Below are 27,286 nucleotides of genomic sequence, written 5' to 3' on the forward strand. Positions count from 1 at the left end.
CTAGGCTCCCAACCTTAGATGCTATCGCGCTGGGGAAACTTGGTGTGCTAGCTCTAAGGAACACCACGGAGCGTAGAGTGGAGTGGAGACACCACGGCTAGGCTCTGTAATCAGGTGGGGCCTCGATTGTTCTTGTGCACAAAGCTGCACTTTTTGCCACCCTAAGCCAAAGACCTGTCATGTTTTGACAAATGCTGTACCCTAGTGTACTTTTTGCTCATTATAATATCATTATAATACCAAAACACACCTCCATCCCAAAAGCTACCCGCCTCCAAGGTGCGACCACCCCTCACTGAGCATGCGCCCTGAATTTCTCGGAGCCTATTACTTTAAACGGAGACGGGAAAACTTTACACCAATCATAACTAAGATATGCTTGACTAGAGCCACTCAAGCTCCACCTAAAAGATAGAAAATAATATAAATTGGCCCGAGAGAGAGGGGATGTTAGGGAAGATACCATCCCGAGGACATACAACATCCTTAGGACCTCCTGACTCCTGGGATCAGTCGACGGGCTGAGCCTCTCTTCCCCCCCCATTGGGACGCCTTTGGGTGAGATCTGAATATTTGCTTATAAATCTCTATAGAGTCTTTGATCCTTTTAACGCGTTTATTTCTAGGCTGCGCACCTGTAACACCTGTAACATCTGTAACACCTACAACACCTGTATAACATCTGTAACACCTATAACACCTGTGTATTTCATGCATACTAGCTTGCTTTTGCAGATAGTCACTATCACCGGCCATCCAAAAGAACCTGATTATCTGTTGCTGTAATAAACCATACTTGATTGCATTGTGATAGCTCTCATTAATGCAACTAGGGTGAGGGTGGTTATCCGTGATAGTTCAGTGTTCTGAATCTAACCAGACACCCAGACGGTTAATGCATTGTTGGTGAATGTCTGAACGGACCCCCAGGTGGTTAATACGTTTTTGGTGAATGTCTGAGCGGACCCCCAGGCGGTTATTACGTTTTTGGTGAATGTCCGAACGGACCCCCAGTTTTGGTGAATGTCCGACTGGTTCAGTACTCTGAATCCAACCGGGCCCGTAACGGTTAATCAGCTACACCCCTTTAACGCGACAATTACAATAACTTTTGTTATAAATTTGCAACATATAAGTATGCACACCCATGTACATGACCTTATGTGGTGCTTACTTCCCAGTATATGCATTAACAGATTTTGTTGAGCACTACAGGTGCACATTAAGAACCCACCTCTGTTTAATTGCCATCTCATTCTCCTAGCTCGGTACTCTATAGTCAAAAGAAAAGCAAAAATTACTTGAAAAAGTGCTCTTTGCAAAAAAAAAAAAAAAAAAAAAAAAAAAAAGTCTCCTACATAAAAACAGTTGTTACTACCTCTAGTTTAAACTAAGTTCTGTTTACAGCCTAGTGAAAATCTACTGGAAGGCAGTTCAGAGGACATCACCATTTCCTCCCATGTTGCTCTGCCCTGCCACAGTGCTACCATCCCAATTGTTCCTATAGTTTCTGTTACTGGTCACCATGGATGTCAGAGCACTGTGGCATATAAGGGCCAGGGATAGCCCTGAAGTGGATACAGCTCCTTTTGGGATCTGTGCTATGGTGGTGCTGCTTATAAGAACACATAGATCAGGTGATATTGAATGCCCTGTGTCTGAAACAGCATTACAAGGTTCATGCTTGCAATACAGAATCATGCTCACCAGACTGTGTAAAGCAGGCTGTCTACCTACCAAGGTTTCAGTTTAATTAAACAATTGAAACAAACAAACACAAAACCTTCTCCAGTTTTTGATACTTTGAGAGGAATAATCAAATTGAAAATTCCTCAGTTTTCTCCTTTTCCCCTAGCTTTATGGTGACCTTAAAACTCTGTTCTCACTTTGGGCTATTTCAGTCTGTTACTGTTTCTGAATCACTATCAAACCTTTCGCTCCAGCAGAACAGTCTGTGTACTGCACAGTCATTTACCAAATGTGGAAAGAAAGGAAGACTCCAAGAATACTTTTTCTTTGAAGTTTTAAAAAACATTTTCCTGTAGTTTTTGTATGCCAAACAATGCAGTATTGTACTCCAAAAGGTGTATCAGGCAGTGAAATGAAGAGAGATGCAAAATCAACATGAAAAACACACAGTAAGAAAATAAATAGGATCATTAAATCTTTCAAGGTTTATAAGAATAGCAGTGTACTTCTTTTGGAACAAGCTCCTGGTACAGTCTGAAACTGGTGCTGCTGCTTGTTATGATTAGTTATGATTAAAAGCTTTTGTAAAGTTTCATTTTGTATTAGTAATATTCCCCCAAAGGCTGTGTCCTCTTGAAGGACAATTAAAACTATCAGCAACTACTCCCGTTTGCATGTCCAGCATACAAGCCAGCTACCTAGCAAAGAGATGACATAAGCAGCTCTTTCTGTAGAAAAACTGTAGAAACTGATAGTTATTTAGGTTATGGTCATACACAGACTGCCCTCCTCATTCTCCTTATGGTAAGATTCAGAATGAACCAAAATTGGATCTTATCCCTAATAGCTAAGAATCTAACAAGCCACAACAAATGTACATTTAAACAAACAAAAAGAGGGTTCAAACCAATACATTCATGTTGACCTAACTTTTTGAGAATCTTTTTTTTTTTTTTGAGATCTTTTTGAGAAAAGGATGTGAAAGAGATCAGAGTGGCATTGCTATTGCTATGGTAGTTCTCTTGCAGCAAGGGAGAAGAAAACGATGATGCTTTCAAATGTGTGGGAACAGAGACTATTGTTAGGGAAAGATGCAAAACAGAAGTAAACATTTGAATAGAAAATGACATAATAGAATACAGAAAAGTCCAGGCAGCCCTTGGAAGTGAAATGGAAATAAGTAGTGGATCTTTTATCTAACAGATACAATGTTATGGTGACAAAAATGGGGAAGGTAATCAAGGCTGCCTTTAGCTGAGCAGCAATAGACATAAAATTATGGGCCTAGGAAGGAATACATTTTAGATTATACGAAATAAATGTTCAAGAAATAGATCTAACTAGATTTAAAATTACAGTCTCAAGGGCCCTAGAATTGTTGCACTGGTCAGCAACCTCAAGAAGCACAAGCATTGGGTCAAAGTAAAATAGAATGCTACAACCAACAATTGAAGGTCATTTTGCCCTGTTGCTACTCAATAAGAACCCACTTGGGCAACATGCCCTGAGCTATAGCTAAGTTTTATAATGCTGATATATATGCATTTTACACATATAGTCAAAATTGCTGTCTACAAGCTTTCATGGTTAAATTCATTAAGGCGTCCTCTAAATAATCATTTTACACTGTTGTAATTTTTAGTCCTATACTCCATATTAGTAAATAATAGTTTTGTATTGTGGTAGTCAAAGAGGGGGAGTCCTCAAAATAGAGCTCTCACCAGTTTCTGATATTGGCTTGGTTTAGCCTTTCACATCCATTCAGACTGCTGGACCCTCAGTCCAGCACACCTAACTTTTCTCCTACAAGGCATCCATGTTCTGTGCTTCAGAACACATCTATGTGCTCTTTCCATTTGAGCTTTGCACCCATTAGTTTCTTGCTTTTTAAAAAGATAGATTTTTAAAAAGAAAGATTTTATTTATTTATTTAAATAAAAGTACTGTTTTCTAACTGAGGAGTATACTCCTCCATCCCCCCCCTTCCCCCCGCCCCCCCCACACACACACTACTGAATCTCTATTTTCTAAGATAAATAATATTTATCAGGAAAGACTCTTCAGAATTATACCTAGGCACATTTTAACAGACAATGTCATTATGATTTTTTTTTTTCCTATTGGAAAATCTACCTTTGGAGGGTATCTTGGAAGTGAAATTGCAGATAAGTAAAACGTATTTAAACAATATTTGATTAACTTATCTAAACCACTGTTCATTTTATGTTCTGTGAATAATGAATCCCCAAACTTTCCATTCAGCCAGCAAATCTGCAGAATTATCTTGTGTGCTTTCCAATGGTGCCAGTGCTCTAGACCCTTGTTCCAGTCTTAACCATGAAACCACACAAACAGACTCAAGAGAGTTGATCAACGCACAGTAATGTGGAAATAGAGTTTGAAAAGTAGTTACATAAACATCCAGATACTTCTTGGTTCCAGGATGGAGGAGGTGGAGGGGATATCTAAGAAGCACCAGGGCAGAGAAAAAAAAAAAAAAGCTTCAAAATAAGTTTGAGTTTTTGTCATTTATTTTTCAGTTAAACATTTTTTAAAATCATGTTTAGCCATTTACCAGCACCACAAGACTAACAGGAGAAAGCATGCCTACTTTACAGAGAAGACATTTCCTCTTACTGTTTTTCACTACAGCCTAGACTACTGGCCTATGGGAAGCGTCTTGTATATGCCTACTTAGTGAGTTAACTGAATATTGAAGACAATATTAGTCTATCATCTTCCTTAAAAGGATAATACGTGCAAATTACTGCTGAGTATTACAGAACCATTTAAAATAATTTAGTATGCACTTGTTTCATACATGCCCTTTTCTTCTTCACCTTTTGTTTGAGAGGCTTATCTTTAAACAGTGTTCTTTCCTGTCTAACCACAACCTAACAACACTATTTAGAAGAATAAAAACAATAGGATCATAAGCTTATCAGATATGTCAGACAACATTTATTGTCTCTGAATCTGGTATACAATTGAAAAGCAATGGAGGGAACAGAAATTAAGAATTGTGTCTGATAAGGACTATTTCATCTCCACAATGCAAAGGACCATCAACACATCAAAATACACCACTTTATCATGGGCAACATTCTACTCTAACTGTTTGCAGTCAGGTTTTGCTTTGATTTACCTGAAGAACTGTAGGTATCAACACCAACAGCAAAGAATGCTCCAGTGTCAGTAAATAAACTAAATAATAAAAACATACAATCTTTTTGAGGAAGGTATCAAAAACTAACCAGTTAATCTGGTTTACTTGATTACAGCAAAATGCACAGTTCAGATTTACATAAACGGGAAAGACATCATTAATAAATAACATATACCTCCATATACACTGCAAGTGTTCCAAAACATATAAAAGTCATTAACATTGTGCCAGCATACGCTTTTACCTATACATCAACAAAAATATGAGTAACCTAAAAAGGAAAATTAAATCCTTTTTTTCTATTTTCCATACCTTAGTATGAGCCAAGATTTATATAAACACTAGCAAAAAACTCAGCAACAAAGTTCTTACTCTGCCTCCCTTAATCTTCAGGGTTACCCAGCTGTACCTAATCAGTAAAAAAGTTTAAAGAAGACAGATTAATTCAAGTCTATTTTCAGTTTCCAAGACTGTCACAGGTGTTTCTGATACTTCTCAGGGCTGCCATCCCATGAGACTAAAAACTCATATTCCTTGAAAGAAGTGAGTGTAGCTCACAGCTTTTCTTTAACACTTTAAGCATAGCAGAAAGAAATCCTAGCTTGAGCACAGTGACCCAGTAAAACAGCTTGTGTATAAGAGCATTTATCTCCACGCAGAAGATTCAGTATCTCTTCAGCTTGAAGATGTTCAAGGGGGTTTAAGTCCTAATCAAAATATTAGATTCAGATAACTAAAAACCTAGCTCTGCCCAATTTTATACACTTAAGAGCTTTTCTGAAAAAGTACAGCCTAATTTTATATGAAAGTATAGTCCAATTTTGTACACTTAAGTCCAATTTTTATATACTTAAGAACTTTTCTGAAAAAAACTTTTCCTCGTCACTTTTACGAGTGACTAGGCCTCATACTGTCAGAAAGGAAGAACAGTTATTTTATAACACAAAGAGTTTATATTACTTTAGAGAATAAAATTAAGTTTCCGTATATATTGAGTGACTATAGACTCAGTTATGAGTTTGCTTTTTATTTACTCTGCTCAGCTATTTACCAGGGTGCTAGTATGCCAGATACCTACTACCATTTTGAAAAGCATTTCTGTGGTAGAAGAAATGCAAAAGCTTCTACTGTTACTTAGCTCCTCAAGCATGAAAACAAATGTTAGATTAATCAATTAGGGTGGAAAAATTAATGAGGCTGTTAGAAGATACAGTAGACACACAATTAATTTCTCATCTGACCTATGATTCACAGACTTCAGAAAAGGACTATAGTTAGCCTAAACCCTATTTTACTTGTACAACAGATCATTATAATATACAGTTTCCCTCTGCTTCAAGTGAGGGAATAAACACAGAGACCAAGTTTTCGCAAGATGAGAAAACACAGGGGCAGAGCAAGGAAACAATGTTTTCTAAGAAGAGACACCTTGCTTGGGTGGAGAAACAGCTAAGAAGAAAAAAATAACTGCACATAACAAATATTCTAATGGAAAAAGATCCTGTACTTTTTTGTTTGTTTTTTAAATTAGAGTTTTAGAGAACTCTGACTTCAGAATGCAGCATGGTAAAACTGGCAAGAATGTGGCAGCAGGCTAATCCACTATGTTATTTATTTCTCATATCAGCCAAAGCAAAGAGTGACTTACCTTTGAACTGTTGGCACATATGTGCATCTGTCTTGCTTAATCTAACAAGCCCTTATGAGAAGCACATTGTGAACTGTGAATGCAACAAGCTCTGAAAAAGGGCAAGCATCATCCCCCTGTTATCCCAACGTTTTAGAAGACTTGGGCTACAACATCCCACTCTCTAAGAAACAGCAATCAGAGAAGCAGTGCTTTAGAACTCTACACTAAAGAAACAATGAAAGATGCGTTGTCTGTAACAACAGAAGAGATAACCCAAGTCCCCAGTTAGTCATCTTGGTCACTTGTAGAAATCTGTCCATAGCAGTATGAAGCTTAAAGTCAGATTCTCAGCAGGGCACATCACTATTATGCAGTACACTCCACACACACTTGCCATGCGTCAGCTGATCCCATTTGTGCCAGCTTTTAACTAGCTTACTTTCAACACAGAAATCCAACTGGATGGAAGATAGAAGGCTCAATCTTCAATGCACAAAATGAATGTAAGCACGCAGTATTTAGACCACATTTAGGGATTAACTTCTCACTGTCCCAGAACCGGCAAAGACTAAAAACCTCATTCAAACTTAAACACTACACCAGTGTCACACTGTGAGTTACTTCATTTTAATAAAGAAACACTACTACTGAAGAGGTTAGATGAAGACCTAACCAGGGAAGGCAAATCATGACAGTCAGGGAAAATGTAACAGTATTTTTGTTTACTACAGCTGTGGCATTACATACTGAGTATGACTATAATACATATGACAGTCTAGATTACAGTGTACCTTTAAGAAGAAATCTAAAAAACTTTCTTTGCTATTTCAATTTGGACAGTGAATTCAAAGAGATCTTCATATTGGTAATATGCACTTCCTCAGTCATGTGGGAAGTTAGAGTAGTTCCTAGAATGTCTCCCACTTTCAGTCATTGGCCACAAGTTTCAATGTTCAGTTTTCTTTTTCTTGCACAATTCAGAGACTTTAAAGGAGTAAAATAAGATTTAAGACGAACATTGCAACTTTGGTCATCCACAGATTACTTGCTTGATTTCAACAATATCACTCAAATATGGTACAGTCTGGTCTCACTCAAAACAGTTACTAGCACAGAAAAAAATTTGGCTTGGGAAGCAATGCGCTAGAAACGTTTTCAGAGATGAACCAATTCAAGTACAAACCAAGATGTCCGCTTTTGTGAGAAGAGAGAGAGAGAGAAAAAACAACATTCCAGTGTCTGCTTTGATGCCCTTAGTTGTTGGTCTGATCTGTATTGGCCTCAAAAAAAAAAAAAAAAAAAAATGCTAGTACGCAACTAGTATTTTTTTTTTTTAACAAGGAAAGTAAATTTTCCATCAGATTATATTCTGTAAAATAAATTTTTATATCCACATATAATCTTACACATTTAACATATAGCCAAATCTTATAAGATGGATGATTACACTGAAAAAGTATAGGAAAAAATGGCGAAGGATTGTACAAAACACCCACATATATTAATAAGAATTGTTTGATTGATGCTTGCTTGCACAGAAAACTAAAATTGTAGTTTATTGAACCTTTAAACTCACACAAACCTACTGCTGAGGTAAATAAGTCTTCCCTATCTTGTGATGGCTTGTTGCTGCTCCGCTGTAGCTGCACTAGCTCTTCTGCCAGCACTTAGGGTGAACCTGGCCTTGGGAAAGTGACAGAAATGAAAATTAACCCAGAGGAAAAAAAAAAAAAAAAGTTATTTTTCAGCTGCATGGGTTCCAAATTCGGTATGTGTGGGGAATAAGTAGCCAGGGAGAGAGGAAGCGTACAAATGACCCCTCTGCCAGCTCTGCCCCTTCGTTAAGGCCTGTCAGCCTACAGGCGAGGCAGAGCCACCTGGCCACCAGGCACTGCTCAAGAACCTCAGCGACCCCGGAGTATCCCCACAAAGGGACTGTGCTGGACGCATGAAAGCCCTTTTGCCATTTCAGAGGTGCCTGTGCTCCCTCGGCAGATAGACCAGCCCAAACTGGGGGGCCAGGAGAGCCCCTTTTTGGGGAGCCAGCCGTGGCGGCTGCGTGGCTGCGCACCCCCTGGGTTCTTACAGGGCCTGGGCACTGCTCCTCCTCTGTTGGACAAAGCCCTGAACCATTACAGCACCAGCTCACCAGTGGCTTCCCGCGTCTGCACGTGTGGCTTCAGAGAGCTGGCACGAAGCAGGACGAGCCATGTACCAGAGCCGTGCTGTAACCCAAGGGACTCCAGGTGGGCAGGGGACAAAGGTAGGGGACAGCGGGCTCGGCTGAACAGCTGTCAGTAACGCGGGGCTGCGCAGAGGCGCCCTACAGCCGGAACAGCCAAAACCAAAGGAGCAAACCCAAACAGGGTTTACACTGGCGATGCATCCCTGGCGCGGGTCCTGCACCGGGGCACCCCCAGCTGCCACCAGCGGGGGCTCAGCCTCAGCCCCCCGCGGCAGGGCCCGCTCAGCCCCCGCCCCTCGTGCCTGCGGGGCGCCTCCCATTGGCCGGCAGCGCAGAAATCCCCGCCCTCCTGCTTGAATATGCTAATGAGCGCCCACCCCATTGGCTGGCCCGGCGGCGGTGGCTCCGAACGACATTTGCATGGCGGCGGGCAGCTCCTTTGTTGTCAACGGCGGCGGGCGGCGCGCGTGCTCGCCAGGGCTGCCTGGGTGGGTGCGCGCCGCCGAGGCCGCCCCACCGCCGCCCCCGGCGACCGTCACCCGCGGAGGGACGGCGCGGCGCCCCCCGGCTCGGCGGCTGAGGGGGGACGCCGGGGAGCGCCGCTTCGCCACCTCCTCCTCCTCCTCCTCCTCCTCCGGGCAGGATGGTGGACCTGGACAGCGAGGTGCCCCCGCTGCCGCCGCGGTACCGCTTTCGGGACCTGCTGCTGGGCGAGCAGGGCTGGCAGAGCGACGACAGGTGAGGGGGGGTGGCAGGACCCCGCCTGCCCCGCCGTGCGTGAGGGGGCTGCGGCGGCCGGGCGCTGAGGGGAGGCAGCCCCCTCACCGCCCCTCGGCGGGGGCTGCGCGTGTTAAAACGCCCGGGGTGGCCGCTCGGCACGCTTCTCGTGCTAGCTCTTAGGCTGAGGCGTAGCCACCGCTCGCCGATTTATGAATTATTGCCTTTACTTAGCAAATCAGCTAACGCCGTTAGAAGAAAAGAACAGCCGGCGGTGTGTGGGGAATTGCAAGGCGCGATGCAGGACTCGGGGGCAGCGGGAGGGCTGTGCCGCGGCTTGACCGCGCATCCCATCCCCGCGTGTCGGGAAGCTGCTGCACGATCCAACCTGGCAAAACTGCGTGCGGGAGCCGCTTTGCACGGGCAATTTATTATGGTTAAATGACAGGGAAACAAAATTGTCTGCTCGTATACGGTGGCATGCTGGATCGATTCTAATCCAATACTTTTATATAGCCAGAATGAGTCATGCTTTAACTCAGCAGCCAGAAACTTTGAATTTAATGCTAATCTAACCGTCTTCAGATTGTAGCCACATTCCTAAGAAAGATGGATTCTCACTGGTAATCATGCAGATACAGAACTCGGTGTTAGCTCTGTTTATGGGAACATGGTATACGTTGAAAAACTAAATTATGTGTATTAAGACAGTTTTGAAATGGTGAATCATGTCTTAGATGACCACAAAAATGAATGCTGTTGATTGGAAATGGTGGCATTGTAAGTGTGTTGTATTAGTTTAACACACTGCCGAGATGTTTATCAAAGCATGGTTTTATATTTAAAATATTAATTAAACCATAGGGATATTCAGTGTTCACAATTTCTGATGGCAGTATTCTTTGAGATTTTAGAAAATGTGGATCTTGGCAACTTATACCTACATTTTACTTTCCACTCGCATAAGAAAAAAAACCCACAACTTTTCTTATTTTACCAGCTAGGATTTTGATGGGTAAAATAAACAAAATATTCTCTATACATTTTCTCTTTGGACCGCTCCATGACAATACTTTTGCCAGCTCTAGGTCAAACTTCTGCCAAGTACTTCCCCGATACCAGTTGTTTGACTGTCCTAAACTTTACAAAGTTACGTTCTATGGAGGAAGTGTGGCCTGGTCTCAGTAGAAAATAGTGCATAAGCACCTGCACAAACCACAGCACCTCTTTAGATATAGAAATTTCAATTTCAAGACTGTGTGTCTGCTTGATGAAATATATAGAAATAGGCCTTGGAAAACATTGATAGTGGAGTTATAGCATGACAGTATTACAGAGCATAATTATAGTTGGAAAATTATGCCTAAGGACTAGTGGAAAATGAATAGTTACTTGTAGTTATTTTGTTAATAATCATTCAAGATCTCCGGACACATATAGAAATAAAAAACATGAACCACAAAATAAGAACCTGGGACTGCAAATGGCTAGCAGAAATGGCTTTCCAGATCTTCAGGTGTTGTCCTCTGCCAGGGCTAGGCACAGCTGCGGTGTGGGGGTAGGCTGCACAGTTGTTTCCCCACAACACAAACAGGATCCCACTTTACATGAGGCTGTCATAGCAGCACTCCTCTCCTCCAGCTCTGCAAGTTACCATAGCAGTCTCTTCTGATGCTAGTTTTCTTTTCTGCTAACTGAACAAAGTCCATTCTTAAAAAAAAAAAGAAATTTGAGTTTGTTTGTCCACCTTACTATAGGATTCTGTTGAGATTCTTGTATTTCTGTATTCAAGGATCTCTTCTAATACTAACATGTTACTCCATGCCACGTTATTTTGCTACTAGTATGAAAAGCATACTCTGCACAGAAATACTGTCAAATGGAATATTTCAAATATTAGACCTACTTTCATGAAACGTTTAATGAAAGAGACAACAAACCTGTGGGGACCCTAAGATAAATTGTTACTTTGTAATAATTAGTCAAAGGAGCAATATTACAAGTATGCCTTTATTTTATATTATTCTTTTTCTTTGCAACCTTAAACAAATGGTCCGAATTTGGTTTTGGTGAATTACGTTTCTAGTGCTATCTTCTAATTAATGTGTAATACAGATATTGCCAAAGGTGTTGCTTGCACTCTCTTCAGCTGAATGGACGTTGACTATGAATAGAATACCCTAACATTATAATACAGTTGAAGCAGCCTTAAAATATGGCCACACAATAGCAAGTGATCAAGATAGTTCATTTTGGGAGGTTACTTGCCCTCGATTAGGATCCTGGAAATAATTTTCTGCACACTTCCAGTTCACTGCAACTTCATACTTACAGTTGCTTTCAGCTCCTGCACGCAGATTTACATCGACTGTTTTCCATCTGTGGTCTGTGAATTTCAGGTCTGTTACCAGCTGAAACCCTCTGTTTCTTGTCTGTTCATCCTCGAGGTCTCTCTTTTCTCCTTCCTCTCTCCCCTTCTAGAAAGATGCTCACTCTTTGCTGGCTGAGGGGCATACGTTCCATCTCTGTGCTTGTAGATGCCTGTTTTTATTCTTCAAAGTGGAGAGGAGATGCAATCATTCCTCTGATCTGCCTGCCACAAAACCAGCCAGGGTTCTGTACCACCGAATCTCAGTTTCAAAGGAATAGTTTTCCAGAAATTCATATGGTACTACTTAATAATAAATATGATTGGAATGATGTAGGTCTTTTTTTTTTTTCTGGAAGATATATTTTCAACATAAGCATAGTGTCCAGTTTTGAAACCTTATAGGTTATGTTTTTTTAGGAGCAGGGTTTGATCAGCTCTTTATTTTGAAGGATCCTGTTCATTTATAAGTTACAAACATAGAGTTGTTCTTAGCTGAATGTAATAGGACCCTGATTCAGGAAACTATTCTTAGATCTGTGCCTGGTTGCAGGCAGTTTTCTAATCTTCCTTTTCTCTCCATGGTGGAGCTTCATTTAGGTTTTTCTTTTTTTGGCGTCTTTCATTGTCTGTTTCTTACCCATCTTTCCCCGATAAGGTAACATCCATTTTACTACTTTTGCATTTCTCTCTCAGAAAAAAGGTAACTGCACTTGCATAGCATAATTCCTAATAAATGTTGCAGTTGGCTTCAGCAGCAGATGGGTTCTGGGCTGTCGTATTCCACGAACCATCAAATTGTGTTGTATACTCTTTTCCATAAAAGAAGTTTCTTTGTGAACAAAAACACAGTAAGCCGTTGGTAAATACATAAACTATTTAAAACAATTAACATTCTTGAATTTTCTGAGTAGTTTTTCCTGGGGGGCGGAAAAAAAAAAAAGTATGTTAAGACCAGTTTTGTTTTTAAGGGCTAGATTTTCAAAGGACCTAGCTCCCTTTGAAAACCTTGGAGGTAAAGATGATGCTTACAGCACACAGGAATCACAGATTAACTCTTTCTGATTTATAGCTTAAACTTTTACCAACATCTACCATTTAACCTGGTACAATTAGATAGTGTTAATTCAATAATGTTAAATTCCTGGACTATTTTGAGGCAATCTTTTAATATTAAGCTATTAACATTTTATATGAAAAACATTACTCAAATCATTGTGGTTAGCTTTTTATTTTACAAGTTGAGGCATTCATGTTCCTGTCACTATGAAAAATATTTAAATATTGCCTAGATCAACATGAAATTTTTCTGCGGGAGAACAGGTAAAAGATCGGCCCAGTAGCTAAAGTATGGGTGTGCCATGTGGGCTATTTCTGCAGCAGGTAGGGTAGCATACCAGGTTTCATCTGGCCATATAAATATTCCGGCCATTGGACTAAGGGTAATGAAAAGACTGAATGATTGACTTTTTCACTAATTTTGTAAATATCACTAATATCCCTTTTTGAAGCTCATATTTTACTTTCACTATTGAAAGTATCTGAAACTAAATGGTTTGATTTATTGAATATACTGAGATGTTTTTCTTGACCGTCATAATGCAGGTTGTCTTTCAGTTTGGGTGCCTGGGAAGGAAGCAGGAGTAAAGGGTTAACTCAGTGGTTATCACAACAGTTATTTACCCACTAACTCAGTGAGGTTTCACTGAAGTGCAATTATAATGGTAAATTACATAATAAACTGTTTCAATTTTCATAAACCTACTGATAGTCAGTTCTTAGTCTTACCAGCTGTGTTGAAGAGCTACACAAATAAAAATAGAAAATATCCTACTAAGTGAAGACCTGATATGTTTAAAATCTCGTAAATAATTTGCTTCAGAAAAGGGCAGAAAAGAAGATATTTATTTTAGGTTCCTGTGTCAGCTTTGGAAAGAGCTGTTTAGAAAACAAAATGTGTTTTCTTGTGTCATGTACCTGTGTAAATATATAGTCATTATATACTTCAAAAAAGCCAAACAAGAGGATGCTAGAGACTTAAATAATTCTAAGTTAAAAAAAGTAAAAACCAAAACATTTAGATTCTGCTGATAGGAGTGCCCACTTTCTGTAAATAACTCAGTGCTTAAGTATCTTGAAGAGTCAAATTTACCTCATGTTTCTTAAACTGTTTGTGTACTTCTAGTCCATTCTTCAGAAGCTTATAAAGGTATGATGCTGCATTTGTTTTAGTTCAGTAAATTCAAGCAATTCTGGAATGTTTCCCACCATCGAAGAATGACTGCTTCTACTAGTGACCTCTTTAAATTTTCTGCTGTATGCTTTGGCCAGCTGTTGAACAGCACCCATAAGTGATTCAGCAGTTGGAATGTCCAAGGAAACACTCCCAGCAGGCAGGTTGCAGGCAGTCACCCAATTCTGGAGGCTGAAACAGTTTTCCGGTGTGTATGTAGGATGTTTTGTGCAATTTAATGTCAGTGCATGGGCATGTTAACTTACTGGTAAAGACTTACCTGGAGTGGGTCATTATTTGAAGTAACTGCTACGCTTGAACATTATGTGCCATTTCTCCCATTTGTGCTGCTAGATCTGTCTTTCTCTTCTCCTGTATTTCCTGCACAGTCACACACTCAGATTATGCATATATGGTGGCTGCATTACAGGGAGATCCATTTATAACTCACAGACTTGCTAATGCCTGGTGTCTTCCTTTCTCAAATATACAATATAGCCATAAATGTAGGCAATAAGTGTATTTTGTCCCAGAGTCCTTAAAAAATATATATCTAAAGAGCTTTAATTTATTGGAAAAATTCTTTTCCCATGATATTTTACAGAGAGAAAAAGAGAAGCATATGGATGTTTTTAAGATGTGCAGAATGAGATTCATTGTATTGACCTCATAGAAGCATATGTAGCATTTTAGGTTTTAAATATCTTTTACACTTTGAGTTTATGTAAGATTCAGCAATATGTTGGGCTTTCTTCGGATCTTGCACACCAAGGTAAATTTTATCAATGCTGAATATTTCTAGCAATATTAAACACCATGAAGTACATATTACAGCACTGAATTGGTGAATTAATAGTCTGTCATATTAATAGATCGTATATGCAATCCTACACATGATTGTTCAGTCATATCTGCTTTATACTACTATTTAATTCTACCACTTGTTGGAGTTCAAGGTGGTATACAGAGGCAATATGTTCTAGGAAGAATCACCATTATTGTGCCGCTGCAAAATCGCAAAGATAAAAATTAAAGAACAACAACAAAAAAAAGAAACTAAACCCTGATACATTTTCCAGCTCCCACCCTCAAAGCATTGGATTTCATAACTTTTCCATATGCTGTATTTACAATTTCACAGTCATGGAACAAAAATTTACATTTCTCAAATCTGTATTCTTCTCATTTTGATACATAAGTAACAAGAGACATTAGCTGGTACTGGGAATGCGTTTCAAATACTGCTCCTATATCAAGGTAAAGTTCTGAGTAATTTTGCTGCAGTTCATGATGAAACTATAGCTCTAAATGTTACCTTTGTGGAAGAACTATTCTTATAGTGGCTACTTAATGGATTAAATTAAAATTAGTTTTCCCTTCTGATATGCTTACTACTTAATGAGCATTACCACCTATCTTGGAAGGAAAGATTCAGATAATACAGAACACCTCCACACATCACTTGGACAATTGTATGCTGCTTGCTGTCATGCTGACTGGTGACTTTCAAGGAACAACTCCCTACTGTAAGTCTCAGAAGGCACTTTAACAGTCATTTGTCAGTGTGAATTACTGAGTAAAGCCCTCCCTTTGACTTTTGTTTTGGAAATCACCTGAGATTGCTAAACTAAAAGAGGATAAAAAGCCCACACATTTCTGAATCAAATGATTTAAAATATCTGAGTCTAGATTCAACTCACACAAAAATTCTATTATAAATTTCCTCAAAAGAAGGTTCTATTGTTTTCTTCAAAATAATCCTCCTCTTTCCTTTAAGAAATACTTCTGTCATTTTGACATCAATTTAACTTTTATGAGTTCTTTATTTAACAGAAGCTACAAAGTAAGAGGACTTCAGCAAATATTGCCAAATTTATATTGAATTATCATCATAAGTAAATTTTCAAAGTAAATTAAGCGATTTAGAAGCCTAAGTTCTATTTTAGAAGCTTGATTTTGATTGAAACTGCTCAAGATCCGAATGGTCTAATTAATTCACCGAAAAACTAAATGTTTTCATAGTATCTGCAGTGAGACTCTACACAGTTGTAGCTGGAAAACTTCAGTTGCCCTAAAACCTGAAAAAATTGCTGCATGTACAGGCCAAGCCCTTTCCCACTGTGCAGCGCCACCTAAATTAAAAAAAAAAAAAAAAGAAAAATGATAGCATTTGTAAAGCCACTGCATCAGCCACACTTGAAAGTCCAAGTTTATGCTTACATGGCAAGTGTAGGAGTGGAGTCCCACATGCATAAGTTCTCAATGTGTCTCAGAGCTCACCTTCCTTCTAAACTTATGTAGGATTAGGTCCCTTTTGTAGATAAAAAGGGGAATGCATTTCTTTGTGTGGAAGGGAGGGAGATGAGGTAACAATTCTGTCAGCGTCAAGTTAATTTCTGTTCTGACATCATTCTTATGACAGCAGTGAAAGCAAAAAACCATTTTTTCTGTAGTCTACTTAAACTACCAGAAATGGGAATTGGGAGAAAGACATAAAAAGAGGAGGAACACTTCAGTATTTTTATATCCGTATCTTTTCTTAGAAGACTTTGGTGGTGTGCCCCAGCAGAATTTTCTTGTGCAGAAAAGCTTTAAGTGTGGCAGCTTCAGAACTCTGACAGATCAAGTAGTCTTCCTCTGGGACAAGATGGTGCACCATTTGTAAATGTGCTTGGTACTTCAATCATTACTTAATTATACACTTAATACTCTAAAGCTCTTATTTTTCCATCTAGAACTTGATACATGCTACTTTACATCTGGCAGACACTATAGTATTCCTTGGGGAACTGAAGCAGTTCCTTCCCAAATGGTTTCTCTCTTAATTTTATGATTATTATTCTATCACAGCCAATGATGATGATTATTTATAATGGTAAACTTCTGTGCTGCACTGTGCATTACTCTCAGAATGACTCTTCTACAAGAAGTGGTAAAAAACACTGGTTCCTATTGTCTCCCTTTTATCCTGTAACAAAGAAATAGATCACTTGAAGCATATGAAATGTCCAGTTTTAAAGTATCTTTATTATATGATAATTCTGCTAGGCATCTCAGTGCTACACATCCAGTTTCTAGACTGCACTAGTAAAGTTGATCTTTTGTACTGATTTCTGTGGTACATTTAGTCCACACAAGAACTCGTACTAATCCACTAAATGCTTTAAAATGGGATTCCTCCTTTTTTGTTTGTTTGTTTTATTTTTTCCTCTCTCCTCTCAACTAACTGAGCATGTTAAGGCCTTCCCATATGTCTTTACCCAATGGTCCCATGATCTGTGTTGTTGGAAAGAACATCCTTCAACTACTTTAGGTGTTAAGCACTGGAGAAGATTTGTTACAGAGTGCCTTAAAACAGCTGGTAAAGATTTCAGCCTCCCCCATGCAATCATCTGCTAATTATGTTAGTAGTCAATTTCCTGGTGGGAAGCAGCAGTAAAACAGAAACAGTCATTAAGAGACAAAACCAGTGTTTATACTCACAGATAAAACAGTGATATTATTTAGTAAGAAGTATCTCTTGAGGGACAAATCCTGCCTCCTCTCACAGAGATATCTGTTAGCAAGTGCTGTATTTTGTGGTGAAAAGCTGGTAAGTCTGACATCCTTGTGCCTGACTTGATAGCCATGGTGGATATGGGGGAGCAAGGAGGGAGGAAGGAATTAGGTTAAGACCAGCGCAGGGGCAAGGTACCTGAGTTAAGAAAAGAACTTTGCCTAACCCTCTGCCAGGTCTTACAAGTCTGCCACTTTCTTTAGCCATTAATAAGTCCATATCTAACAACTAGGACAAGGATTGTACACCTGACAGGGCAATTTACAAGATTTGAGCAACAGTCCTAGCTATGGATTAGCTCTGCCAGGAAAGTCCTGCCCTGTCTCCTAGATTCTGTAACCTGAGTATAACCACCTTGACATTTTGCAAACAAGAGTTTGTACTTTAGCTTTTCAATGTTGAAGTTAATAGCATTTACTGTACATCAAGTATCTTTAAGTTACAGAGCTCCTTCAAAATATAGTGTTTTTAGAATCCTTAATAAGGAGTAAACACTACAAAATAGCCACACTCTTATCCTTCTAAATAGCCAAAACTCTTTTAGGGATTTTATGTTTTTACTAGCTTTCTTTTCTTTTCCCATTGTGACTAGAGAAGACTTCAGCACAGAGAAAAGCAGAGTTAACCAAATCTGAAACAAATACAAAAGGAAAAAAACAAGCTGAGTTGCAAATGGAAAATTGTGGTTATATTTGTTCCTTATGCAACAGCACCTGTTAATAAACAACAAGTGCATTTTTCAACACCCAAGAATATCATAAGAGTAAAACTTATTTCACAAGTGAAGTTCCAGATATGCAGTATCTGATTGAATTATATAAATTAATTTTTCAGTATCAAACAGTGACCCAAATGATCATTTGTTTTTGTACTGAGACTGACATCAGATTGCATGAAATTACAATTGAGCTAAAAATGATTAAAAAACAATCACATTTAAAGTGCACCAAATTTTAAAGACCTGATTAGTTTTTACTTCCCATTTTTCCTCTTACTTGGCAGTTCACAGATCTCAATCCTTAAGAAAAATAACAAACAACAAATCAAAGTAAGTTGAATGTCTACTGGCATTATAAATTCATATAATTCTATTAATTGTGGCAGTTTACTGGTAACAAGAACTCAAGCGATGCTATTTTTGTGTCTTTGTGATTGATTCAGCTGGTCATTCAGACTCTTTTAGTGTGACCTTGGCAAAGTGTTGCATGTTAGGAGGAACAGGACCGACTACTGAGAATGCTTCAGAGTAAGCAGCTCCGAGGCTATTGGGAGGGATCTCCGATTATCAGTAGGTAGGGAACTTCTATGAGCATCTCATAGGTAGCCTTGTGACATGCATTATGGGCTGGTCTGCGACTGTTGTGGAGGGCTTCAGATCTTACTGTCAACAATTTTAGACAAATGAGCTGTTGTAAAATCATCATTATCAAAGTTATGAGGTGAACATCTTCCTCTAAGGTGGGAATGACCTGGAGGTAGAGCTATCTATCAGGCTACAGTGAACTGTAGGTTTAGAAATTTCTTTCTAGGATGGCAGTGCCACTTTACAGTGACAGAAAGCCTCATATTGGAGAGAAGGAAAAGTTGGAAGTACTACCATACCTTCTTTTATTGACTCAGACATTTGACAATGTTACTTGTTATTACCTCCTAATGTTAATACAATCAGTTCATTTCATAAACTGAAAAATCTCTGTTCATTGTATCCATGTATTCCACCTAATGCTAACTACTTAGCCTTAAGATCTATATACATCATCAAAACAAGGTGATGGAACGATGCCTTTCCTAATCTGTCTCACCAACACAGTTAACTAAGAAGATTTTAAGTAGATTGACTCTCAAAGACAGAAAATGATGAAATTTCTGCATTCAGTTGGGAAGTCACAGTTGAAGAAAAATTAGTTTACATTGAGTAAGCAAGTTTTCTGAAGGCACCTGGCTAACTCATTTTGTAAACAGACCTAAGGCATGTTATGGAAGTTGGAAAAATTAAATACCGGACACAGAATTCTACCAGCCGGACCACAATGAATTTTAAAGTGCTGTGAAAGTGCTACTTAACATGAATAAAGATGACAAATAGACTTGTAAAATATATTTTCACAATATTTTAAGTTTTTCTTAATCTAATGAAAAACAAAATAATCCCTTTAATCAGGAAATATTACAGCTCACTAAGAAGAATGAGAACTATGTGAAATCCATGATTATACTTGTACCTTGTTGCCGTGAAGAACAGTATCAGACAAGTGACATTTTAGAGATACTGACTTTACAATACCTGTTCTATTATATATTCAAAGTTCCTGAATCGTTGCAACTTCTTCATGAGCTATTTAAAAGTGTATTACAATTAAATAACAAAGTAATCATATATAATGAATGTACTGTGCAGTAAATTGCATTTGAAAAGAAGAAAGACCACTGTTAGATATCTTGCAGTAGTATATACATGGGATTTATGAAGTAATATTTGCAGTTTAACATATTTTATTCTTTATCTGGTAAAATTGATGTCAAAGCACCTTTACATTCTAGAAAATAAAGACAGATATGCATCAATGCATAATTACTTTAGCAAGTTTCATCAGCATGTGCTAAATGTGCTCTTCTGTTGATCTGGCAGAGCAAGACTTTCCTCAGTTGGGAAACTTCAGGCAAGACACCTACCATCAGGTATCAGGCTTTCATTTCATGCCTGTTTTCTAAACCCTTACCTGAATACACTTCTAGATTATGTTTATCTATTAAATAAACACATTTATCCTCTGTGCAACTGTTAAATGCATGATTGTTGGAGACCATGCACGGGAAGATAATCTCATATCCATCCCTGTATTTACTTCTCAGAGTTGTTGGCATTCTTACAACAGCGTTTGGGGGTACCATTTAAGTGTTTCCAGATTGCAAGCCTAGACTGTTTGGATATCCATCTTGGAAAAAAAAAAAAAAAAAAAAAACAACCCACATTTCTTTTTGTAAGGCTACCACGGTCCTGGGGATGTGTAAAAAGCATGTGCAGTATCACTTTTTTCCCCCCCAACTTTTTAACACTTCAACTATATATGGAATCTCAGATAAGTTCATTCTAGGCTTGCTAAAGCATTTGTGGGAAGTTTCAGACTAAGTCAACTTAAAAAAAAAAAAATCACTTGCATATCAGGCATAGTTCCTATGGTTATAATTTCTTACACTGTAATCAACAAATACTACTAACATAAATAGGAACTAAACAATTTGAAAATTGAGCAGAGTACAAAAATGAATGAATGAAACATTTACAATTTTATTGTATTGCTCTGGCTATCCAATTTTTACATCCTACCTAATTTAGTATTTCTTTTATGAGTAGAATGAAAAATGTAGCATACAAAAGAAAAAATGTTTGCAGAAGAAAAATGTAGCTTAAATGCTTTGAGGTAAATCTTATTCTGTTTCAGTGTGCTTTGTGACAGTGATCTATGCACATCTTCAGAATAAAGTCAAGAAATAATGGGATAATATTTTTAGTTTTAAAAATTCTAAAAATAATAAATCTAGTATTACTGTATTTTAAGAACACTTACTAAATAGTGGTACTTCTTTGGGAATACTGCTGACTATGATAAGAGTCAAGAAATAGCAATAAAAAACAGAAATTGTTGTGCATTCTTTACCCTTGTAAATGGAGTTCATATGAAGGTGAAGAATGATCAGATTAACTAGAGATATTTATATTCGAGAAGGACTATGTATATGTTACCACACAACTTGGTCAATAAATTTCCACAATCACTTTTACTAACACTGAAGAGACTATTTTAATCCTTTCCTTAAAAGAAACCAGAATAAAAAGTGTTATACTGAATGGTGGTTTGATGATAATTAGCACAAAGTATGATTTTAACTGGAAGCCTAATCTCTTCAAAGCTGAAAAATCTTTTTCAAGTATTACTCTGCTTCTGTGATCAAGTTAGATTCACACTCCAAAAAGTTCGTTAACAATTTTTTACTAGATCATAGGGCAAAGAGGTTTCAGCATTTATTCCCTATTGCAAAACTTAACATAGATAACCTGTAAATGGTGTTGTTCCTTAGAAATTATGCACAAATGGAAAAATCCCAAAACACCCACTCAATTTCTCTTTGCCAGCCTTCCTTCCTCCCATAGTCACTTATTCACTTCCAACAGATTTAGAGTTGAATCTGTAGTTTGTGGAAGCAAAACACTAATGTTCTATCCATCAGATTGCCAAGCTTAAGTAGACTCATACAAATTCTGATCTGTGTAGCAAGACTGTAAAATAGTATATTAGTTTTCTAGAATATGGTTTTGGCCAGAATTTTATTCCCTTTGTATCATTAAGTATTCATTAAAATACTGTAGAAGCACTGGATCTACATGAAGAAAGTTGGCCAAATAGTGTTCTGACAGCTATGAGAAAATGGCAAGAAAAACCACCCACTTTTTTTTTTTTTAAAAAACTAAACCATGTCCCTAAGCACCACGTCCAACCTTTCCTTGAACACCCCCAGGGCGGTGACGACACCTCCTCCCTGGGCAACCTGTCCCAGTGCCTGACTGCTCTTCTGAGAAGTAATGTCTCCTAATTGTTTTACCTGTTGAAGAGCAGCGCTCTTTGTTCAGTTCTTTAATTCTTGAGGAGCAGGGGCATGACATTTCCATTTTTCCACTCCCCAGTGACATCACCCCACTACCAGGACTTTTCTGCTGTGACGGAGGGAGGCTTGGCAACTCCATCAGCCAGTTCCCTCAGGACCCTGGGATTCTGCTCATCAGGTCCCGTAGACCTGTACCTCTTTGGCTTCATCAGCTGGTCTCGAACCTGCTCTCGAACCTGCTCTTCGCTTACACTGGGTGGGACTCTGCTCCCCCAGACTCCATCTATGGGGTCAGGGAAATGAAAGATGTGGGAAGCCCTTCTACCAGTGCACACAGAGGCAAAGAAGTTGCTGAGTACCTCAGCCTTCTCCACGTCTGTCATTACCAATTACTCAGTTATAGAAACTCACTCCTAATATAAGAAATTAGCCAGCTATAATCACTCACACACTACTGTTTTCACCCCTTGGTTTATTTTTACGACTTTTAAAGGCGCATGGTGGTTCCTGGGGACTCCTCCTGTCACCCCAGCGCAGCAGCCCGAAGGGAGCTGGGGCCTCTCTTGGGCTCTTCCTCGAGGCTCTGCGCAGAAGGGCTGCCACCTCTCGCAGAAGGGCTGCCGGATGGGAAAGAAGCACTCACACAACCCCTGACAATTGGCAAAGGTCTTTATTGCCAGCTGTCTCCAGGCTATTGCCTGGAGTGGAGCCTGGGCGATGCGGAATAGGGAGCTTGCCGAGCCCTTTTGCACAGGTGCCGGTGTTCTTTGAGGACACTTTTCAGAGAGCTGCCGGCGGAATCCCATGTTTGTTGTGGCCGAGGTGGGTCCACTTCCATCGGTTCCTCTTCATCTTGTGGACCCACCTCCATGGGCTCCGTGGGTTGGAGGACGAGCCAGTCCCTGGCAGGGACTGCCCACACAGGCTGCCTTCCACTGGGCATATTTTCTGGCCACGGTGCCGCACCAGGACGCCTCCCAGTTCCGTGCCTCGGGGCCATTCCGTTCTCTGCTTGATTTTCATTAACGGAATTCCTGATGTCATCTGTCCCTTGGCCACGGCTGGGTCCTGCATCATATTCCGTCCTCTGGGCACGGCTCCGCTTCCCGTGGCCCTCCAACCCACGCTCTCTCTCTTTGCTGTCATCACTGGACCTCTGGCTAGGCCCAGGCCTGCTGCTGGTGTCCATCCGAGGGGCCGGCCTGCTCCCCGCATCACTTCGGCTCCAATGATGATTATCATAGTAGCCTCTGGGCCGGGCACCAGACACCTCCTGGGCACTGATGGTTTTTATGCTGGAGGCGCTGGCCCTCGACCCATGGCGCATTCTCTCAGAGCCAGACATCCTTCTCAGTGGTCCCAGGAACAATTTCTTGTCCTCGCACTGAGAAGGGCTGCTGCTCGCCTTGCGCTCGATTTGCTCGTAACTCTGGCCTTCCTTCAGCCGCTGGCTTTCGGAAGACCAAATCGCTGAGCAAGTGGCGGGCCAGTGGCAGGGGGGCCCCTTTTATAGGGCCCGGGGCAAGGGCGCGGCCGCTGGTGGCCACTGTGACCTCGGCAAAGCTCTGTGATGGAGCGGCTCATGCGAGGCCGAAGTAAATCAATTGTCCCTTACTGGATTTCTGTGAAAGAATATTTCACAGAATCACAGAACTTCTAGGTTGGAAGAGACCTCAAGATCATCGAGTCCAACCTCTGACCTAACACTAACAGTCCCCACTAAACCATATCCCTAAGCTCTACACCTAAACGTCTTTTAAAGACCTCCAGGGATGGTGACTCCATCACTTCCCTGGGCAGCCCGTTCCAATGCCTCACAACCCTCTCAGTAAAGAAGTGACCAGCATTTGACAGTCTAAGATCATTCTAGCGGATAGAGAAGTTCCCAGATAAGTTATGTGTATCAGTCAAAATGTTGAAAATGTTAATTTGTTAATATTCAATATTGTAAGGAGATGTTGGGGCCTGGAGAGCAAGTCCTATGAGGAGCGGCTGAAGGAGCTGGGCTTGTTCAGCCTAGAGAAAAGGAGGCTCAGGGGTGACCTTATCACTCTGTATAAGTATATTAAAGGAGGCTCTAGCGAGATGGGGGTTGGCCTGTTCTCCCATGTGCCTGGTGACAGGACGAGGGGGAATGGGCTAAAGTTGCGCCAGGGGAGTTTTAGGTTAGATGTTAGGAAGAATTTCTTTACTGAAAGGGTTGTTAGACATTGGAACAGGCTGCCCAGGGAGGTGGTTGAGTCACCATCCCTGGAAGTCTTCAAAAGACGTTTAGATGTAGAACTTAGGGATATGGTTTAGTGGGGACTGTTAGTGTTAGGTCAGAGGTTGGACTCGATGATCTTGAGGTCTCTTCCAACCTAGAGATTCTGTGATTCTGTGATTCTGTTTTGTACACTTTTGAGAAATATAAATACTCGTCCAGTCCAGTGCTTAACAACAGACAGATAACAAAATGGCAACTCTACATTGCAGCACTTGGATTAAATGTAAGATTTGCCATCAGCTCCCATTTCAAGTTCTATTATTGCTTGCAAGAGAACAAAGAATGTGAACTGGCTAATATGGACTAGCATGAGTCCGGGAAATTCAGGTATACTGTAAATACTTCGTATCGTAGTATTTCCTTTAATCATTAATTTCAATGCACCAGGCTGACATTTACATTGTCAAACAGTAAACTGAAACATAACTTTTTTTTTTTTTTTGGAAAAGCTGGATATCTGACATCAGAGATGAGCTAGCATTTAAAGATGGTGTTTACATAGCTTTTCTTGTGATGTTAATGAGCAAAACTCAGCTACTGTTAAATCATTACATTGTGCTCTGACCATACCTAGAATGCCTTAAATCTTAGTGAGATTTTGATAAGAATTTACACAGATAAACATTTAACAAATTCATGTGTCACACTGATCTTCAGAATAAATCAAAATACTATAATTATGTGTTTTAAAGTTAATTTATTATAAGCATACTGGTAGCTTTTAATCTTCAAAGGCATGGCAGAGAAAAGGCAGAGCGGTAAAGAAAGTTTTCCACTGGCATTTGATCATCTCACCTTAAATATGGTAGCATAAGTAGGATTGGTGGATAAATGCTGAAATACTAACATAGACTCCATAAATAGAGTAGGAACCATTTAACATTGTATGTTAGTATAGTTGTGGGACATTTTTCCATTTCTGCAGGACAAATAGTTCAACACAGCTGGAATAGAGTTATTCTATTGAAAATGTTTTATTTTCAACTATGCAGAATTGCAGAAAAAATAGTTCTGAGGAAAACAAAACCAAAATCTCAATTGACCAGTTTAATCTCTGAAACTATACTGAATTTATTTCTCAACAAGTTTTCTCAAACTGGTCATTACTTCATGGCTTCTTTAACAATAAGAATCCAGACCGTTTCTAAGAGAAAACATTTTACGCTCATTTTTAACCATGACTGTCTTCTTTATACTAGTGATTTTAATATATAGTTCAAAACACTCTGAGGTATGAAAGCATTATTTTATAACTGATATTCATTGGTGGGTTTTGTGATAACATTTTGGAGCTGGAGAGTAGAGTGCTGAAATAAGCAAGAGATAACAGACAAAATATGAAGTCCAGGCTAGAGAAAGGATTTAGAGAGGATTTGAATCAGTATCTCAAAGACATACAACAGAAGGCCGTCTTTTCCCTTAGTTGTCATGAGATTGGTAGATTAGATGACAGCATGTTTAAAACACAGGGAGCAAGATAACCATAGGTCTCTCTGCTCTATAAGTGCACGTGGTAAGCTACATGTCCTAAGCTTTCCCTTGTCTTTCAGACAATTTCTCAGACTTCCAATTTTAACAATGCAATTTTAGACCTTTCAGTTCAATCACATAGGCACCAGGAGGGAAAGATAAATACATAGAGCTTACTGTAAATATTAGGGAAAAAAAGTTACCTTGGAGCACTCCAGTTTTCTGAAATGGTTCACATACCTTTTGCCTTTCCTTATTAGAAGGAAAAAAACCTGTTCTAGTGGCAAAAAAAATCTTGCCAGCAGAATATGAGAAGACCCAAGATTGAAAAGTTACTAATATGGAATAATTTCCTTGTTATAAAACAATGAAGATGTAAAACAGAACATAAATCACAGCGCTATAGCTGCTCTCTGTCTTAGGAGATACAAGGATGGAATCTTAGTTCGCAGTGAGGTAGAAAGCAACAATCTCCTTACATAGTGCAGGATTTTGCTTACATGCCTGCAAATGAATGGAATGAGAGTCTTATAAAAACAACAATTGAATTTTTACTTTTTCCTTTCCAGTCCTACTCTTCTTAATACTTATTATGCTAAAACCACTGCTTAACAGTTAATGTCATGAAAGTTTCTTTTTCTATATTTAGTCATAAATTCTTAATAGGCGAAGGCTTTTTTTTTTTCCTCTCCTCAGCACCTAGCAAAATGATGCCCTCACCTATTAGAATCCTTAATGTTCTGGTAAAAAAAAAAAAAAAAAGTCTAGAAACATTTTCAGAATCAGGGCCTTAAGAAACCTTTATTTGGTTGAACTGAACAACTGATGTTTAGCCTTTTTTTGTGTGTGTGACTAATCAAAGTATTTATTTGGCAATCTGTTATTTAGTTGGTTCTCCACCTGTGAGCATACCAAGTACATTGCTTGCCATAATTGATATATAAATACAATTCACAGAGCAGACAAATATGTTTAGAATCATCACTAGCATGTCAGCTATGTGTTATTTTATCAAAGCAATTTAGACAACAGAAAAAAAATAAGAGGTAATCATTAGCAATTTGTCACACAGCTATATTATCTGAACACCTAATATATTTGCATAGGAACATGCAATATTCTGATAACCTGTTCCCACAGCTTTCCCTCCCCAGTGCCAAAATAGCTCATTCTACACCTGGAATATATATGTCCAATTGTGTTAGGCTACAAAGCATTTTTATTACTTCTGTGACCACGTGTACAGCAGAGTCTTGTTAATAAATGCTGTTGAATACATGTTTATCTAAATGATCAATAGATTCACACCATAGGAAGAAATTAGAAATACTTGGATTTATTATTCCTTTGCATTTCAGTTCTATGTATCTAAGTTGCAAAATGCATATTCAGCATTACTTA

The 27,286-nt window shown here is 39.2% G+C and overlaps 1 protein-coding gene and 1 long non-coding RNA gene across 13 annotated transcripts in view; one reads left to right on the forward strand and one right to left on the reverse strand.

The window, feature by feature from the left end:
• Positions 1 to 9,014: 9,014 nt before the first annotated feature.
• Positions 9,015 to 27,286, forward strand: part of KCNT2 (potassium sodium-activated channel subfamily T member 2) — a 151,793-nt gene continuing 133,521 nt past the window's right edge. For 8 of the 12 annotated variants that reach the window (XR_011810866.1, XM_072041507.1, XM_072041508.1 and 5 more), the window contains exon 1: positions 9,015 to 9,408. Coding sequence is in view for 11 of the 12 variants with exons in the window: in XM_072041507.1 (XP_071897608.1) it covers positions 9,030 to 9,408 (379 nt within the window). In the remaining variant the exon portion in view is untranslated. The remainder of the gene's footprint in view (positions 9,409 to 27,286) is intronic. The other 4 variants (XM_027462476.3, XM_027462477.3, XM_027462478.3 and 1 more) reach the window with 1 other exon arrangement.
• The window catches only part of LOC110353704 (uncharacterized), a 526,570-nt gene continuing 509,890 nt past the window's right edge, over positions 10,607 to 27,286 (reverse strand). The window contains exon 14 of the long non-coding RNA XR_011810868.1: positions 10,607 to 12,675. This is a non-coding gene — a long non-coding RNA (uncharacterized lncRNA). The remainder of the gene's footprint in view (positions 12,676 to 27,286) is intronic.

This window comes from Anas platyrhynchos, chromosome 8 (genome assembly GCF_047663525.1).
Source record: "Anas platyrhynchos isolate ZD024472 breed Pekin duck chromosome 8, IASCAAS_PekinDuck_T2T, whole genome shotgun sequence".
Taxonomy (NCBI): Eukaryota; Metazoa; Chordata; class Aves; order Anseriformes; family Anatidae; genus Anas; species Anas platyrhynchos.